The sequence below is a fragment of the Mycteria americana genome, chromosome 1 (assembly GCF_035582795.1).
Source record: "Mycteria americana isolate JAX WOST 10 ecotype Jacksonville Zoo and Gardens chromosome 1, USCA_MyAme_1.0, whole genome shotgun sequence".
In the NCBI taxonomy this organism is placed as follows: domain Eukaryota; kingdom Metazoa; phylum Chordata; class Aves; order Ciconiiformes; family Ciconiidae; genus Mycteria; species Mycteria americana.
In genome coordinates this window covers 148498731-148516344 of record NC_134365.1, presented here as the reverse complement: position 1 = coordinate 148516344, position 17614 = coordinate 148498731, and the positions used below count along the sequence as shown (strand labels likewise).

General features: G+C 43.3%; 1 protein-coding gene across 4 annotated transcripts in view; it reads right to left on the bottom strand.

The window, feature by feature from the left end:
* GABRB3 (gamma-aminobutyric acid type A receptor subunit beta3) overlaps window positions 1–5552 on the bottom strand; it is a 114429-nt gene extending 108877 nt beyond the window's left edge. For all 4 annotated transcript variants that reach the window (XR_012778687.1, XM_075523574.1, XM_075523584.1 and 1 more), the window contains exons 1-3: window positions 5055–5552; window positions 4783–4874; window positions 4550–4617 (exon numbers count right to left, since the gene is read on the bottom strand). Coding sequence is in view for 3 of the 4 variants with exons in the window: in XM_075523574.1 (XP_075379689.1) it covers window positions 4550–4617; window positions 4783–4874; window positions 5055–5134 (240 nt within the window). In the remaining variant the exon portion in view is untranslated. The remainder of the gene's footprint in view (window positions 1–4549; window positions 4618–4782; window positions 4875–5054) is intronic.
* Between the last annotated feature and the right edge of the window lie 12062 nt (window positions 5553–17614).

The window sequence follows — 17614 nt, the reverse complement described above, 5'->3', positions numbered from 1 at the left end:
ATCAATATCTAAGGGAGGTAGACAGTATTTGACCTCGGTGAGTAAGAACTTTAGTTGACCTTAAAGCAGCAACTAAAACACAGTTTGTCAGAAAGATGTCAAAATTGCTTTGAAAATCAGCAGGCACCCCATGAAGTCCATATGCATACTTGCAGTTTTATAATGGAACATATGTAAAAATAAAAAATTACACTGTTAGCATAGAACAGATTACATCTTTTTCAGAAACAACAACTCGTAAGTTTTATGGTCTGACTTTATGTCAAACTAATTTTCTGAGTACAGTATTCTCAAAACAGCAGGATGACTATATAGCCAATGATGCCTCCTGGGTTTTGCTGGTTTGAGTTTAATTTTATCGAAATTAGAGCCTTTGAAAAACCCTGGATGAACAGCTCTGAAGTCCCCTCTATACACAAAGAGAATGCAGACAGCACTTTAGAGAGCAGTAGCACAAGTTTCCTTCCTTACAGGAGATCATACTATTCTCTGCAAAACATTATCTCTAAGGAGAAAGGTTCATTTTTGCACTGATCCCCTTGTTTTCTCTACCCACTTTACAGCTTTACCTCCCATAAAACACATCCTAAAATAATGGGAAAATGAAAGCACAGCACTTTAGTCTTCCAGCTATAATGATGAGTTTAAAGAGGGGGTTATTTGGAGACTCAATGTATTGATTATTTAACTTCCTAAGGATAAAAAGCTACGGGAGTATTTGGGTGCTTGAAAATTATATGCCTGGAACTAAGGCATTTGATTCACAGACCAAATGTGGAACGAGAATCGGACTATACAAATTCACAAATTGTGGATACTGTCTGATCGGAAATAGGCTGACAGACTAGTAAAAAGCATGAGAACTATTTCTTTTTCAATTCACATCACCTAAGCAAAACATACCTCTAAAACACAGAAAGGACAGAACACAACCAATGCAAATCATGTAAAATGATAAATTGTAAAGTATTGCAATCTGACAACAGTAATCTTCCATACTCTTTATTTGTAAAATGACTTACAGTATTTTCTCAGTATTACGTCTGTTATTATTGATTAGTATTCTGTTTGGAGATGTGCATTACTGTACATTTTACAGGCATTTACCGCAGTTTTAAATGCAGTTATTGGAGGTATGCACAAAAATAGTAGGTGGTTAAGTACCCAATTACAGGTATAATAGGCAAATAATAGGCAAATATTAATGGGAAAGCATGTGCAGGTAAAGCAGGGAAATAAAGCACGTATGGAGATACACATATATATGCACATATATATGGGCAGATCATTAACAGACTGCAGCCCTTCCTTGAAAAATGCACTTCTTACATTCAACTTCGTTAATTCATTCTTGCTACCATATATATAACTCAAAGTATAAGTATCAAAGCATATTATTTTTACTTCATAAATGTTTAGCATTTTTAGTATGATGTAAACAGTATAGCAGAGTAACAATTTCAATAATGCTACTCAATATTTTCCAGATGTTAGGAGATCAGATAGAAATTGCTTATTGAAAATTTTTCAGTAAAACAATTTGATGCTGTGCAGTCCTGATACTTGCATCAGTCCTCCCGATCCAGCTTAGCATTTCAGCATCAAAAATAAAGAAAAATATTAACTGTTCCATGTAATTTGAGGAAGATGCATATTACTATTCAATAAGTCTATTCTAAAAAATAGCTACAGGTAGTCTGGATGTACAGAGGGCAAAGGATTTTTAATAATTTTCAACAGAAAGACTAAAAATACACAAATAAATTTTTAAAATGCTGGAAAGCCAAATGAATAACTAGTAACTGAAGATTCATAGAGGAATGTGTTATATATAAGCCTAGAGTTTGATTAAGAATAGAAAAGAGTATGATACAAGCTGTAATTCTTGTTACAAGGAATTGCCATCATATCACTAAAAGCTACATTACAGGCTGCCTAGAAAGCAGTATAATAAACCATACTGTAATAACTTTTTATTTATATTCATAAAACTGAAGAATGTTAATTCTCTGGTTATTTTATTTTTAATATAAAGATGAATTTTAACAAGCTAATTTATAAAAGGTTACACCAATGTCTAGATTTAAATCAAAGGAATTAATGTCCATACTACCACAGTTCATAGAGAGAAATTCTTGTAAGACATTTCAATAGTTGATGAGGCTAAAGGTCAATGCTCACAATATCTGCTTGGAATTAGATGAAAGAATATGTCAAAGATTAAAAGTTTAGTTGGTAACCAGCATGAAGTTCAACAGCTATGCCTCAGGTCTTCAACTCACTGCGACTTTTTTTTCCCCACCAAACCACTACCTTAGAATGTATACTTCAGTAATCTTGAAAAGCTCCTTCTGTTCATCCTTATTCATTGTTTCTTGACATTTACTCAAGAATCTTTGCAGATAAGTATAAAGTTACCTAAAATAAGTGGAAGTAATCAACTCAGGCAGTACTTGAATATAGCTGTGCTTTGTCAAAGATGACTTCTTTCACAGGGAGAAGAGACAAGCTCAGCTGAAACTCCGGTTGTAGTAAGGTGTTCACCAACCAGAAGCCCTTTCTGCTCATTTTTCCTAAAGTAAATTAATACAGTTTTTGTAACAATAGTACTACAGCAATTCCCTTCAGAAACGCGTATGTGTTTCTTTTGCAAGATCTGTATTGATATTTTTCAGACTTCGCATTGTCCCATGAGAGGGCACAGAAAAAAACTTCTTCACTTCTTTAGATCTCTGGCAAGTGATGGGAAACAGTGGGCACTGACTTGTGGGGCAGCTAGAAACTAAACTGTTATGCTGGCACACTCTCTGGGAGAAATGGAGGGCACCCATCCTCTTGAGGAGCTCCTGTCTTATTCAAGATCTAATTACCCAGTCTAGCAGCACAACAGGCAGTGTAATTACTTTTCCTTATACCCCTGCTAGAGTGGGTTGGACAAGTTGTTACTCAAACCTAACAGGCTTTCCCACAGCTGGGGAAAAAAAAAAAAAAAAGGCACAAAAAGCACCATACATACCCTCATTTTCTTTCCAATCTCAGTCTGCCTTTCTCTGATATTTATTGCCTATGTGGCACTTCACATACACAGTGTTACGTATTAACTTAATGCATAATGTAGTGCTTCCCTAAATGTGGAGCATAGCCAAAGGTGGGGAAGGTGGCAGTGGGGATAGCGAAGTCAGACTTTTCAATTACTCTTCAAAGATTCAGCTTCCATTTTTTTTTGTGAAGCAATCCTACAGGTACAGAAAAGCCTGTGGAATATATGAGGTGACTCTGCAGCTGCCTGAGTTTGCACAAAGCCTAAAATAAACTCTTGCAAGTAAGAACTATCTCTTTTGTCCCTCCCGAATGAGCAGAAGGGCAGACATTGGTGGCACTTTTAACTGCAAGCAGGTAACTGTATCTCTGTTAAAATCATTTTTTAAAAGATCGGAAGTAGAGCAAGAAGGTTCTATCTCAGAATTTCGGGTAGAGCAGGTGAAAGAAGGGGCAGGATTAACAAAAATACACAGATCATGTATAAAGCCAAACTATGCCAGCTTGTAACACTGCAACAGTGCACTGAAGGAGGGGTAGTGCTGGTGTTAGTGCCATATTTACTGAAAGAGAGCTCAGCTTCCAAACGTGCAGAATTATTTGTAATGCCATAAATGTAACTACAGCATTGCAGAGTAGGCTGGTCTTTTACCTCAGGTTTGCGAAAGGAATAATAGAAGGAAAAAACTCTGAGATACAGGGGGAACGAGTAGTTTGCTCAGAAACACGAAAAATCCACCTCAGGTTTAGGATTAGGACAAGAAACGGCAATTCTACCTTCCAGCCCCAAACTACCAAACTGCATAGACCGGGGGACCGAACGGCAGAAACACACTAAACACCTCCCTTTCCCTCAGTGAACCCGACAGCCCCCGAACAGTAGCACTTTGCGAAGCAAAATTACGATTCCTCCGAAGTCCCTACGCAATCGCGCCTGCTCTCCATGTTCAGCAATAATTAACACACTCGCACATGTCAGAGTTTATCCACCGAGAAGCTGGGTTGGTTTTTTGCCCTGAGCCGCGCAAGAAGCGGGGAGATGCCGCCAGCCGCGGCCCTCCGCCACCGCCACCCTCCGCAGGAACCCCGTCGACCGCCGCCGCCAGCCCGCTCCGCTCCGCATCCCGCCGGCTGCGGGGCCGCGGCAGGTGCCGGTGCCCGGCGGAGCCCCGGCGAGCTCCGGCGCCACGGGGGGGGGGGGGGGGGGGGAGGAGGACGGGAGGAAGAGGAGGGGGTCAGGCGGCCCGGCACCCCCGGGCTCTGCCGGGCCACGCACGCCCGCGGAGGCGGCCGCCGGCAGCGAGAAGGGAAAGGGGGAAAGGGGAAAGCGCGTCTCCGGGGAAATAAAGTTTTCAGGCGGCGAGGGCAGCGCTCGGCGCCCCGCGCAGCTCGGCCGCCGCCCGCCCAGGCAGCAGCGACTTCGTGCGAAGGGAGGGAGGGGGAACGGGAGGCTGCGACCCGCCGGGCGGCAGCCCCGGCGCCGGCCCCGGCCGGCCCCCCCGCTACTCACCATGTTGACTTCGGAAACCATGTCGATGCTGGCGATGTCGATGTTCATCCCCACGCAGACGGGCGGACCTGCGGGCAGAGGAGAGCGTTACCCGCCGCCGCTCCGCGACCTGGCGGCGAGCGGGGCCGCGGCAGCGGGGGCGCGGGAGCCGGCTCCGCCGTGCGGGAGCGGCGGCAGCCCTGGGGCGGGGCGGGGGAGAGCTCCGGGCGGCGAGCCCGGCCAGGGCGACTCACCTCCGAAATCCGGCCGGAGGCGGATGTCGTAGCCCTTCAACAATTTATCCACAGTTTCTTTCACGAAGGACATGTTGCCGGGATCGTTCACACTGTGGGGGCGAGAGACGGGGGGGATGTCGGGCGGGGGAGGCAGAGGACGGGGTGCGGGGGGCCGGGGGCCACGGCGGGAGAGGGGAGCGGGGGGGGGGAGCGCATCAGCTTGGTCCCCTGGCGAAACGCATCCCGCCCCGCCGCCGCCGCCGCCGCCGCCGGGGCACGCTGGCTCCTACCTCTGGGCGCAGCAGACCACGGCCACCAGGACGGGAGCGGAGAAGATCCCGAAGATCCTGCCTCCCCCAAAGCCCCACATCCCTCCGCTCCGCGCTCCCTCCGCGCAGCAGCAGCAGCAGCAGCAGCCGCCGCCGCCGCCGCGATCCGGCTGCCCCGGCTGCCGCTGAGGAAGAGGCGGAGGCGACAGTCCCCGTCGTGTCCCCCCCCGCCCCCACCCCCCCAAAAAAATCCCCCACCCCCTGCCGCAACACCGCTGCCCGGCCCGCGGGAGCCGCCCGCGCACCCGGCTGCGCCCACCCCGCGGCCGGACGCCGCCGAGCCCCGGAGGAAGCCGCCCTCCGCCGGAGCCCGGCCGCCTGCCTCCCCTCCGCCCGCCCTGCCGCCTTCCCGCCAGCCGGGAGGGGAGGGAGCGGAGGGGAGGGAGCGGAGGGCGCCGCCGTCCCTCCCGGCGGAGAGCCCGAGGAGGGGCCCGCGGGGAGCGGGGCTCGCCGGGGCCGGCAGCAGGGGGCGGCGGCTCCCCCGGCACCGCCTCGGGGCGCGCCCGCCCCGCCGGCCACGGCTCCGGCCCCGCGGCACCCGCCCTGAGGAGGGGGTGCCCCCCCGCAGCCGGCTCCTTCCCTTCGGGAGGGCGAGGGGACCCCCGGGGTGGGAGCGGGGCCGCGGGGCCTGGGCAGCCCGCCGGGACCCCCTGGGGCCGGGTGAGGGGGGGCTGCCCGACGCCGGGCTGGGCTGAGGGGGTGCGGGCCTGGCCTCAGCCCTGCGGCAGGCTGCCCTCCCCTGCCCCTCCGCCTGCCCCAAGCGGGGCCACTGCGCCCAGCCGCCCCTTGGCGTGTCCCGGGAGCGGTGCCAGGTGGGGGCCCGCTGGGGCAGGAGAGGAGCTGGGCTGGGAGCCCGGCCCTGACCCGCACGGGGCCGGAGGGGGTCCCTGCCACGGCCAGGGCTGCGGTGTGCCTGTCCAGGTACCGGGCCTGAGGCTCCCTTCAGCCGTGCCCGTGGGGATGCCATCCGCACAGATCTAGATCGTCGTGTTTTGCCAGGCAAAACCTCCGCTGGCCTCAAAGCGTGCGTAGCCGGGCTTTTTACGCAGGACCGTAATGAAGGGAAACTGCACCGGTGCCAAAGGAATGTATGGTGAGAGCTGTCGGCTCTCTCTTGCGTTGCCTGTGATCTTCTGGGTGCTCTTAACTTTGTATAAAACATTGGTTGGGGTGGAGACAGCACGGCTGTTGTTATTGTTAACCTCCTTCCAGGTTAATCAGTCCTTTCAGCAGGACTAATTGGCATGGAAGCAGAAGCACGCTGACTTGGCTATATTGCCTTTGGTTCCAGAGCCGGCTCCTCGATGCCAGACCTCTTCACCACGCTCTACCAATGGTGTAAACATGCCCTTAGCCAGCTCCTGATTCTGGTTACGTTGCAATCGGTGGCTGCTGGTCCATGACAGAGCACAACATTCCGCTAGTCAAGGGAGAAAAGCAATGTCTTTTTTTGCACTTTTTCTCTTACCACCTGTTTTTCCTTCTACATATCCCCTTCCTTAGAGAAACTGCTAGGAAAAGGATGGACACTTGAGGAATGCTGTGGTGTTGTGTACAGGTGAGAAAGCATGGGTGGCTTTTTGTCTTTCCTCAACAAATTCTTGAAAAGAAAGACAAGTGCAAGCCATGGCGTACGTCCTGACTTGTTGCTGCTGCAGTTAATAGTAAAGCTCCAATGAAAGAAGGAGCAGGCTCAGTCTTAAAAACAATATAAAACACTGTAGGCAATAAGGAAAAATGTAGAGAAACTGAGTGTTGCCAAACCTTGTGATTTCATTTTAAGTCTTGCAATATTTGGATTTTTTAATAGTGCCGTAATTACTATGATTATAAAGGAAGTGAAAATCTTAGCTTTCATTTAAAAGCTAATAAGGCTTATGATGAAAGCTTGAGAATTGTGACACGAAGCATACATGACTCAAGGGCTCAAAAATGAAAAGTCAAATAATAAATATATATATATATATACACATGATTTGCAGGCCCTGGATCCTGATTTTTTTTTTTTTATGCTATGGATGGGCAGTATTGAAGACTAGTTCTTTCAAGGACTTCAGAGAAAGTGAATTTAGGGAAGGGTACCAACTCAGTTCTCTCCCTGTAAGTGCTGAAAGAAAGTATTAACACTGAAGAAAATATTTCTTATGAAGAATTTAACGTGGTTTAAAAGCGCATTTGAGCACTAAAAACTTTTCTTAAATAGATTGTCAGTTTTATAACAGAAATAAAATATTTTAGAGAACACTACTTCTGACTAATGCGCTATCCTGGTACTTTGGAAACACATCTGAGGTAGGAATGAATCAACAGTGCTGTAGAGTCTGTCATATTTTATCACTTCATTTAAGTATTTGTCTTCTTGATCTTTCAGAGCAACCGTTTCCATTTACTTGTGGGTCGTTTAAAGATAATCCAGGCTGGAGCTGATGGGACAAGGAAGTAGTTAGGGGGTTACGGAGCATTTGTTCCTTGGGACTTTGGATTTGATTAGGCTTAGCAGTAACTGAAAGACATTAAAAATTATAAACGATCAATGAATTTCATGAAAGGTAAAAATCATCTCGACTTCTCAGTGATATGGCATTTATAGTGAAAATGGCACTTTGGGTTTTGTCCGCAGGAAAGACTCAGAACAAAGCTTCTGTGGCAACGGTCTGGAGGTAAGACCCAGCAAAGCCCTGCACAGTGCAGAGTATTTAAGGAAATAATGGAAGCAAAGACTTTTGGGGAGCTATTTCGTGTGGCCAATAGGAAAAAAATGGGCACAGAAATAGACTCCTTGTCCTGCCCCAAAATTCACCACCCTGACTTTCTCCTGGAATTAGGCTCCTAAACATCTCCTTTCAAAAAGCAAACAGGTTATTTCAAGGCATGGCAGGAAGGAGTCTGGGCACTTTTATTCACTAAAGCAAAGCACCCAGTCAGAACCTGCAGGTTCTCCCTCCAAGAAAATGCCAAGGATGTATCTCCTGAGATCAGCCCAGACTACAGGACCTCGGGGCAAGGGTTTCATCTCTGTTTGAAATGTTCCATTTTTCAGCAAATAGTTAAGTAGGGGAGAGAGGGAAAGAGTTAACATGACTCTGTGGCTGTTATCTATAAAGTACTGTTATTTCATAAATAATCCAGTATTTCATTAATTAATTACTGGATAAAATAAATCAACTTTCAGTGTTTAAGGAATGGAACTCGATTCTCTGCTCCCCTTAGGTGCCTTCATCATTGCTCATTCTCACTCTTGCTCTTTTTCCAACATACAGTCTTTCTGTCCCAGTAAAATTATCCCTATAAGAGATGAGACTTCAAAAATTGTAGTTCAGGGACTAAAATTCATCACCACTTCTACTACTTTGGTGAATGTTCCAGCCTCTGGGCCACTGAACAGTTAAGATCTATGCTCCCAGTCAAATTTTGGTCAATAAGGTAAGCACAGTGATATTATTTCCTTCCTTAGCATTGCCAGTATTGGTAAAGGCCACTTCAAAAATGGATAAGGCTAAACTGCAAAGGCAAGCATTATGTGTGAAGGAGCAAAAGGACTGTCCTTGGGCAGATGCAAATACGTCTGGAAGAATATACCTGCCAAGCCTACACATGAAAGAAGTCCTTGGGATGAGTGGGGTTCCAATGGATTCGTCGGCTATGTCTGGGTTAGCAAGCACCGAGGCTGGTCCGTAGAGCAAAACTGCTGTTGCTGAGGACCTGATATCCACGCCATACACATTTTGGGGTTCTTTTTCCCCTTAGGAAAAGTTCTAATCTGGTCCCATAGATTAGATGCTCATTAACAGTTGGACCACATTCAGTGTGCTGCTGGGGTGCATTTTCCACCTTAGTTTCGTATGAAAGGAATCGAGTTCATGTACTCTGAGACTGCTCTGAGACACGAACCAAAGCACAGTAAGTGGGAATGATCAAATGATTCACTTCACAAGCACGGTCCTGATCTGCACTAAAACGCTGTGTAGATGTACCCATCATCTCCTTTCAGAAGGAGCTGGAACAGAGCACACTCAGCCTTTGTTAAAGGACAGAAATTGTTGAAGGCAGTAGGAGCGGAATGAGGAGCCACTCAAAATTTTGGAACAAATTCCAGTTTTCTTCATCATCGTCAGTACTAATGGAGATACAGAAGAGGAGGCAATGACAGGAAGGCTAGAGAAGAGGAGAGGTCTGCTCACAACTGATGCATTTGCAGTACTACCACTATCAGTCACCAGACTGTAGGAGAAAGACTGGCTTGAGAATCAGGGAAGAAGTATTTGATCACACCATGCAATACATCACTGAGCTCTTGCACTGGGAAGTGGTACTGAGCGTTTACCTGACAAAATGAACATAACCCAACTTACACGCTGAGGTCAGAATCACTTATCAGAATGTTTTCTTTTTCATTTTCCTCTCTGGCTTGTCTGTCATTTAACTGATTTTGACAAAGATCCAGTCTTATCCTGAAGCAAATTGCAATCACAGAGGGTTCAGAGATACAAGAGAAAGAGACAGAAACTAAAAAAAAGTGGGAAGAATTGCTGCTACAGCTGGAGTGGTGCCTTCTGAGGAACACAGGACATTAATCTTACTAGGCTGAGACCCATGCTGCTGCTTACCTATTCTGCCTTGCAGCAATTTTAATAGCCTGCTGGTTTAACCTGCTGAGAAGGTATAATTAATAAAACTGGCTGGGAAAAAATCCACAAGAAAATTTTCAACTCTTTTTTTTTTTTTTTCCCAAGCCTGACTTCTTTTTTACTTTATGAAATCAAAAGTTGAGGACCATTTTTGCCAAAAGACCATTGGACAAAAATTTAATATTTCCTTCAGAAAGCTCAACTTTCTTACTTTCTGTCCTACAGTATCTTAGCAGAAGCAGAGTTTGAGAGTGACAGGGGGATGCTGTAGAGTAGATGCGCAGCATCGGGACTTAGGGAATACTCTTCACTTGGACCGTTTCATACGCTGTGTTTTGCCTGTTCAGATAATGAGCAGTGGTTGTTGTACATACTATGTGAGGAAAACCATATTATATTTATCTACTATGTATATTTATCAGAAAGCGTATGTAATATTTGCTGATGTTGAGTAATACTCAACAGTTTATGCTGAGCTTATACTCATTGTCCCCATTTCTGTCAGACAGATTGCAAACAGCGTTGCATGAATCCGTTTGCTTTGGTTGCATAATTTGCTGGGTTTCATTTAATTATACAGAAATATTAATGTTGTTATGTCAACAGTTCTGATGTAGTGGAGATCTGAATGTTTCAGTGGGCCACATAAAGAATAAGGTATTAATCAATATGAGCAAATTTGCCTTTAATAAGAGGCTTGACCCAAATTGTTTTGGACTGTTGTTTAATTTTCAAATGATTATTTTTCTTCATATTCAAGAAAATAGAACAAAAATTTGCATTATCTGAATGAATTTAAAAGCGTATTCCTGCAATATTCCATTCTTTATGCAGCAAAACCTCTGGATTATGCACATAATGAGTCAGACATATCAAAATAAAAATCCATTGACACTTTGGCAGAGGAAGAAATAATCAAGGCTCTTTATAACTCACATTTTTTCATCATAAGGATTAATGATTATGTACTGAAATAACACAAATACATTAGAGAAGCCTGTGGTGCTTTAGAAGTACTATTCTTTAAGTCTCTGTCCTGATGAAAACAGTCTGTGTTTAGAAAAACAGACAAGTAACCGAGTTATTTTTTTTTTTTTTTACCATAACCACAGCTGAGAAAGAGCTATTTTACATAGGACTTCTTTGTTAAGAGTTTCTACTTGAGTGTTTTCATCTAAATCCCTTTGTTGGGAGCACATTATTCTTAACAAAACAGTACGCAGCAGCTACCTTTTTTCTTTAAGATTAGATAAAAATAGAAGGATATAGCCCATTTCTTTGTGTTTTCATATTTATCAATAACTTTATGAATCTCATTTGTGATAATTACTGTTTATGCAATTTTTTACTAGAGCAGCCAGAATTCCAAGTGAAGATCCAAGCCTCATTGTGCAGGAGATTATACAGAGTGAAGAAGAAAAGCGCAAGTTGTTTGAATTGCTTATCTTTAGTATTATGTACATTTAAATGAAGATCAAGTCAGGGTCCTAACTGATGCATGTGTATAAGGACTAGCTAAAACACCAAGAGATGTTGGTTCCCGATATTTTCATCCAAATGTCCAAATGAATGTTAACAGTGGAGAAGTAGAAAGATAAAGAATAAATACTGGGGGGGGAAGAAAGCCATTTATACATTCAAACACTCCCACATAAAACAGCATAAGCAATGAGAAGGAAGTGTAATGAAATGATTTGGCATCAATCCTGATTTACTAAAATTAGGAAGAATTCTGGAAGCGATAATCCAGGGTAACAAAGAAAAAGCTATGGGTAGAATAAAGTGAAAGTCTGATGTATGCCTTGCCCTTATCCTTTGAGTAGGTTTTTTACTTACGCTAAGGAGTGCCCTTAACAGGAAAGAGTCCGTGAAGGCTGAGGGGAACGGAAATGGTTCAGAGCGTGGAGAGTGTGGAGGTGTGTTTATGTAGAGGCTGTATCCACAGCCGCGCACTGCCAAGACACTGCTGGTGGAAGTGCCTCTTAGGCTTTTTAAATGCATCCTCTTTCCCCCAGGCTGTGCCAGCTAGTCCTTCGCTCTCGTTCCCCAAACACCGGCATCACAAGCAGCCACGGTTAAGCTCATAATACACAGATCAGGATCGTGGGCCGTATTCCGTCTGTGGAATAGCATGTAAATTAAGCTGGCTGGGCAACTACATTTCTTTGTCATATGCACTGTATACAAAGGGAAATCACTATATATGAAGGAGAATCTTTATTAGGTAGATACAGAATTTTGCGTATGATGATCTAAAATATTTGTCATTGTGCTATAATTTAAAGATTACCTTGTAACTCAGGAAAAAATATATTTAAATAAACGTTAATAATATTTTTAATATTTTAAGGGGTTAACATTCCATTTACAGATAATAATCACGTTTTTAAAGTACTTTTTTTTACTCACCTTGTGTCATAAATTGCATATAGTTTTTTGTTTTCTTCAACTGCATTCCTAAAAAGAGAGAAAGAAAGAAAGAATATCATTTGCATGCCCTGTGTCCATTGCCAAAACAAAACATAGTTTAGGGCCTTGAAGGTTTTCAGACCATCATTGTAGAATCTAGGGATGGGGAAAAAAAAAATCTATAAATTGACTTGTTCAACCCCTGACATGACAAGATTGTAATAATCTTTTGGAAATTGTCTAAGTGGGTTTTTAATTATAGATCCATGTCTCTGTTGCCAAGAAATGAAAAAGAAAAAAAATAGTCACTGCTTTTGTGAAAAACACAATGCAACAATATGGTTTCCATAGAGCTATGTGAATAATTTTCAGAAAAGGTTTCTAATTGATCCAGATGAACGTTATCCAATTCAGTTGTTTCATTATTTTCTTATAAGCCAAACTAAAAAAATACATTGAAGTCTAATGCAATGTATTCAATGTAAAATGAAATGCTTTATCTCTGTTGTTTTGAATACTTTCATCTGTGTTTAAACATTGAGGTTCATATAAAAAAGGCATACTGAAAATTTGAAGCTTAAATCTATATTTTTGAGCTTTTTCAGTTGAAATCCATGTGACTTTGCAGAATACATTTTGCATTTTTTAACCAGAAAAAAGATGTTTTTTCCTGAAATTTTTTGTTGGACTGTTTCAGAACATGTGGGAGCAAAGGACTCTTTTGAAATAGTGCTACAGATTTAAGAGAGAGCAAAAGGAGATGTTGTCTGAAATGTGTTGGCTTTGCTGGAATCAGCAATAACATATAAGTTTTAGCTAAGTAGTTTCTGAGAAGGCGTGATGAATGTAAGGGGCACTCCATAATAAGTATTGATTTGTATCTTACAATCTGATTTATGTCTCTGTGCATTACTTTACCTGTCTGCTTAGAGAGGTTAAAGAGAAGCAACTAAAAGCATGGGGTAAACGATCCTGAGTTTGAACGCATTAAGCTCCGCTTACATGGGAAAGGCAGATCCCGGGTTTGGTCCCTGTTCCTGGAGTGGTTATGCATTTTACATTAAATATGCACTGGCTAAAGGATGTTAACAGCTTAGTATTGTGAATGCCTGCCCCCTTGTGCACTGGGTAGGGAGATGTGGGGCCTCTCTCATATCTTGGATCCCCTTGAAATAGCCAGCCGTCTAAAACAGAACTGGTAGGGCTGGACAGGGCTCAGGTTAGATGCCACCATCTAGTCCATTTAAGATGCCCTGAGCTACTTGAGACACTGCGTAGAGCTGTCAGTTACAGCACAGGACCTGTGCAATACCCACACTCCACCGGAGAGGTACCTGGAGTCCAAGGGGAATACCTTGGAGCATCTCAATGGCTCAGGATGCTTGTGTATGGGAACTGGGCTGAGCCTCTCAGGTCAGATTCCACCCAAGAGCAGGATCCCCAGCTTTCTATACATAGGCTCCCTTAACTGCGTTGACTAGATCTCTGTTGACATAATGGGAATACCCAGTTCTCATGTAGGCACTTACGTCTAATCTTCAGGTGAATCCTACTCCAAACTTCGCAATATCTTACATTCTTTTGATAGTTCTAGGCATCAGGATTCACAAGCCACATTGCTCTGGATTTAAAGATCATAATATTGCATGCCGGCAACCATGCCTGAGCATGCTGTTTTGCGGTTTGATTGATATTCCCAAGTACAGTTTTGTCTAGTGTCCACACTTCTTAGTTGTCTGGTCCACTGTGACTCAGTATAGGCTTGGGGTAATTTCTCGAGCTCAGCAAAGGAGAGAGGAGGGGAGGAAGAGCAGAGAAGGGGCATCTGAAGCCTCAGTGCTGACCCAAATATATCCCCTGCTTATAGTCACGTCTCATATGGGTAGAGTCACGTGCTCAGTATTGAGATGAGATGAGGAGATGGTTGGGCTCTTTTCTGCAGTGTGCATGGCCACTTGCTGCAAGGTATTGGAGGAAGCGCTCTACAATTGCAGAGGCTGGAGAGAGAGACCAGGGAGCGTGCTCAGCCGTCGCCTTCCTTTAGGACTATGCGCCCCAACATAGCCAATGATACCGGAGAGACGGAGTCAGCTCACCCTGTAACCATGACAACTGGCATGGCATTTATAGCAAATTAGCGATGGGTGGAAGAGGGCACCACTTCTAAATGAACATGTACAATATAGATGGAATAAGTGTCTGTTTTCAATCCCCTTGCCTAAATATATCCATAGCCATAAGGTAAAAAGAAACTTGCGTATACTGACTGTTTCTGTTAATATATTTATGAAAATTTCCAAAAGAGTGCAAAACATCTTGTATGGCCACCTTGTGTTTATAACTTTTGACATCCATCAGCAAAAATGCCAATGGCAGGATAGAATTAGCTTCTTTTTTGGAAGACAGATGAGAACAGTAAAGGGAGATCAGGAAAACAATTAGGCAAATGTAACCGGAAAGAATCAAATTTCATCTTTTAAATGTTGAAGTTTCACAATGGGCTTTTATTCAGACTGATAATGCACTCCATTTTTTTCTTCTCTTACAAAAATGTAGACACATCTTGATGTTGAAATTCTCTTATTCAGCAGAGTGGTAAAATCCTTTGGTCTCTGCATTGAAAAATGCCTTCTTGTGAATGATGAGTAAATGGAGTTCATCTCTTACAGAAGTCTCCTACTGCTGCTGTCTGCCTGGCATGAATAGAAGACATGCTTCTGAAAGTATTACAAAAGTAATTCCCCCATCTCAAAAGTGCCACATTAAAAGTACTTACATTAAAAGCACTTTATTGTACATGAATATCATTATATAACTGATTATTCCCATTAAAATGCTTTGCATCCTTATCACAACTTGTCCTGGTTTCGGCTGGGATAGAGTTAATTTTCTTCCTAGTAGCTGGTATAGTGCTGTGTTTTGGGTTTAGGATGAGAATAATGTTGATAACACACTGATGGTTTAGTTGTTGCTAAGTACTGCTTACACCAGTCAAGGACTTTTCAGCTTCTCATGCCCTGCCAGCGAGAAGCTGGGAGGGGGCAGAGCCAGGACAACTGACCCCCACTGGCCAAAGGGCTATTCCATACCATATGGCATCATGCTCAGCATAGAAACTGGGGGGGAGCTGGCTGGGGGGTGGTGACCGCTGCTCAGGGACGGGCTTGGCATTGGTCGGCGAATGGTGAGCAATTGGATTGTGCATCACTTATTTTGTATATTCTTTTATCATTATTATTATTGTTGGTTGTTGTTATTGTTGTTGTTATTATTATTATTATTTTCCCTTCCTTTTCTGTCCTATTAAATTGTCTTTATCTCAACCCATGAATTTTACTTGTTTTTTCCCAATTCTCTCCCCCATCCCACTGGATGGGGGGGAGTGAGCAACTGGCTGTGTGGTGTTTAGCTGCCTGCCGGGTTAAACCACAACACAACTTTAATAAAAGAACAAAACTGCTTTGAATATTATACATGCACTGGCCTAGAGCCACTATTAAGCAGAGAGGCTCTGTGTGCAGCCAGGCAGTCGTTGATGGTAAATCAAATGGGAGGCATATGGTTTCAGTATTGCTGCTGGTGGAGTTTTTGTTGCTAGAAAGAGCTAATGTTTTACATTTAGGATTATTAAAGTAACAAAAATAGTAACTCATCTTTTCCCCTTCCCCCCCGCCCCAGCTCTCTTGAAGGCTCACTCAGTATAACACAGGATAACATACCATGAACAACCCATACTGGTATGTTAGGACTTTCCTGAACTGCAAAATAAGAACTTCGCGTGCTTTTTTAAAGCCTGCACAATTTCTGGATGATACCACGACTCAGAATGTCTCTGGTTGGGATTACTCCTTGCTGATGTAAGCATCAGAAATTAAATGTGTAAGTCTGAGCCAGTTACCATAGGCTACTTTAATAATCAGGCCGGGGTGAGGGGAAAGCAAGTCCAAAGACTGAAAGAAACTCCAAAGGCTGAAAAAGATTAAAACAGTGTAGATGAATCACCCTCCAGAAGTACCTAATAACTATGAACATAGCCTATACCTAGCTAGACGTTTAACTTTTGGGTACGTAATGTTGCATAAGATAAATGTCATCCATGGTGATTTAATGGGAAGGAAGGCTACATCTGTTTCAGTACATTGAGCATATTGCCCTCCAAAAGCTTATCAGACCAAGATGTCTTATACGTCTTTAGGTTGGAGCTCCATGAAGGATATCTCTCCTAATGGAAAGTGGACAGCAGAGAAACAGGAAAGCTGTTAAGTTGGTACTATATTTCTGGAATTGCTAGTCTTTTAACTAAATATAAGTTAAATTTTAAACATTGGTCATCACTTTGTGTCACACATTTAAATCCTAGAAATTCATGTAAAAGCAAAAATTAAGTTAAACATCATATTCATTTGAAAATAATCTTTAGGAGAGTGAAATGTAATAGCCCTTTCTGGATTAAGGCCAGGACATAAAGCAATGCTAGAGAATCACAGAATGCTTAACAAGTACTCTTGATGTTATGTATCTGACAAAATGATTCAGCATGAAAATATAGATACAAAGGCTAATATTTATAGCTTGGAAGATAATGCTAACAATAAGAAAGTGAGATATTTCAGCTTCAGATTCTGAAAGCATCTGAACATGGAATGCCACTACTGAGAAAAAATACTTTCTTTTCTACTCTGGAAAGAACTCTGTACAGCTCACTCGAGCCATTTACAAACAGGAAGAAAAACAAACGCGATGCTAAACTCCTTCTCCACAGGCTTGGAGAATGCACACCTCATATTCGAGCCTTCTTCATTTTGAAGTGAAGAAAATACATTTGTTGATTGACCCAGCATACACGATAGAGACCAAATTAAGCCCATACTACGTGGCTTTGGTGCAATAACTATTGGTTGTAACACCTAGATGCAAAACCTCAATGTAAACCTTCCTCCCTGAACAGCTGCTTCTGGGCTTCTACCTCAAGATTGCCCAACCCACCTTGCAAACCCTCCCTCCAGAAACTTCAGAAGCAGTGAGGCACCTGCAGCAATGAGTCAATAAAATTCGCTTTCCCTTTTCCTAGGAGGTTCAACCCATGCTAACCAGGTTAGGTATTCAAGGGCATCACACAGTGTGATAGCCACTAACGAATTATTTTGAGTAGCTAGAAGCCTATCAAGAAAAGTAAGAAAGTACCGACTGAAATGTCAAATGCAAAAATGGGAAACTGTGTTTAAAAATCCCAGGATATTATAGACAGTTATTGAATTACCATTGTAGATCTGCTGAAACCTCAGTAAGCAGCAGACGATGGAGGTTTCTGCTATAAATATAAGATTCACATAGCTATCTCTTATTTTTTAAAATATAAATTAAGTGGATGCAAGCCAAGTTTTCATAAATAATGCCAAAAATGTTTATGTATGAGAAGCTTAAACTATGTGGCTCTAGCTGAAATAAATGTTTCAGTGAACATGATTTTAAACATGATTTATT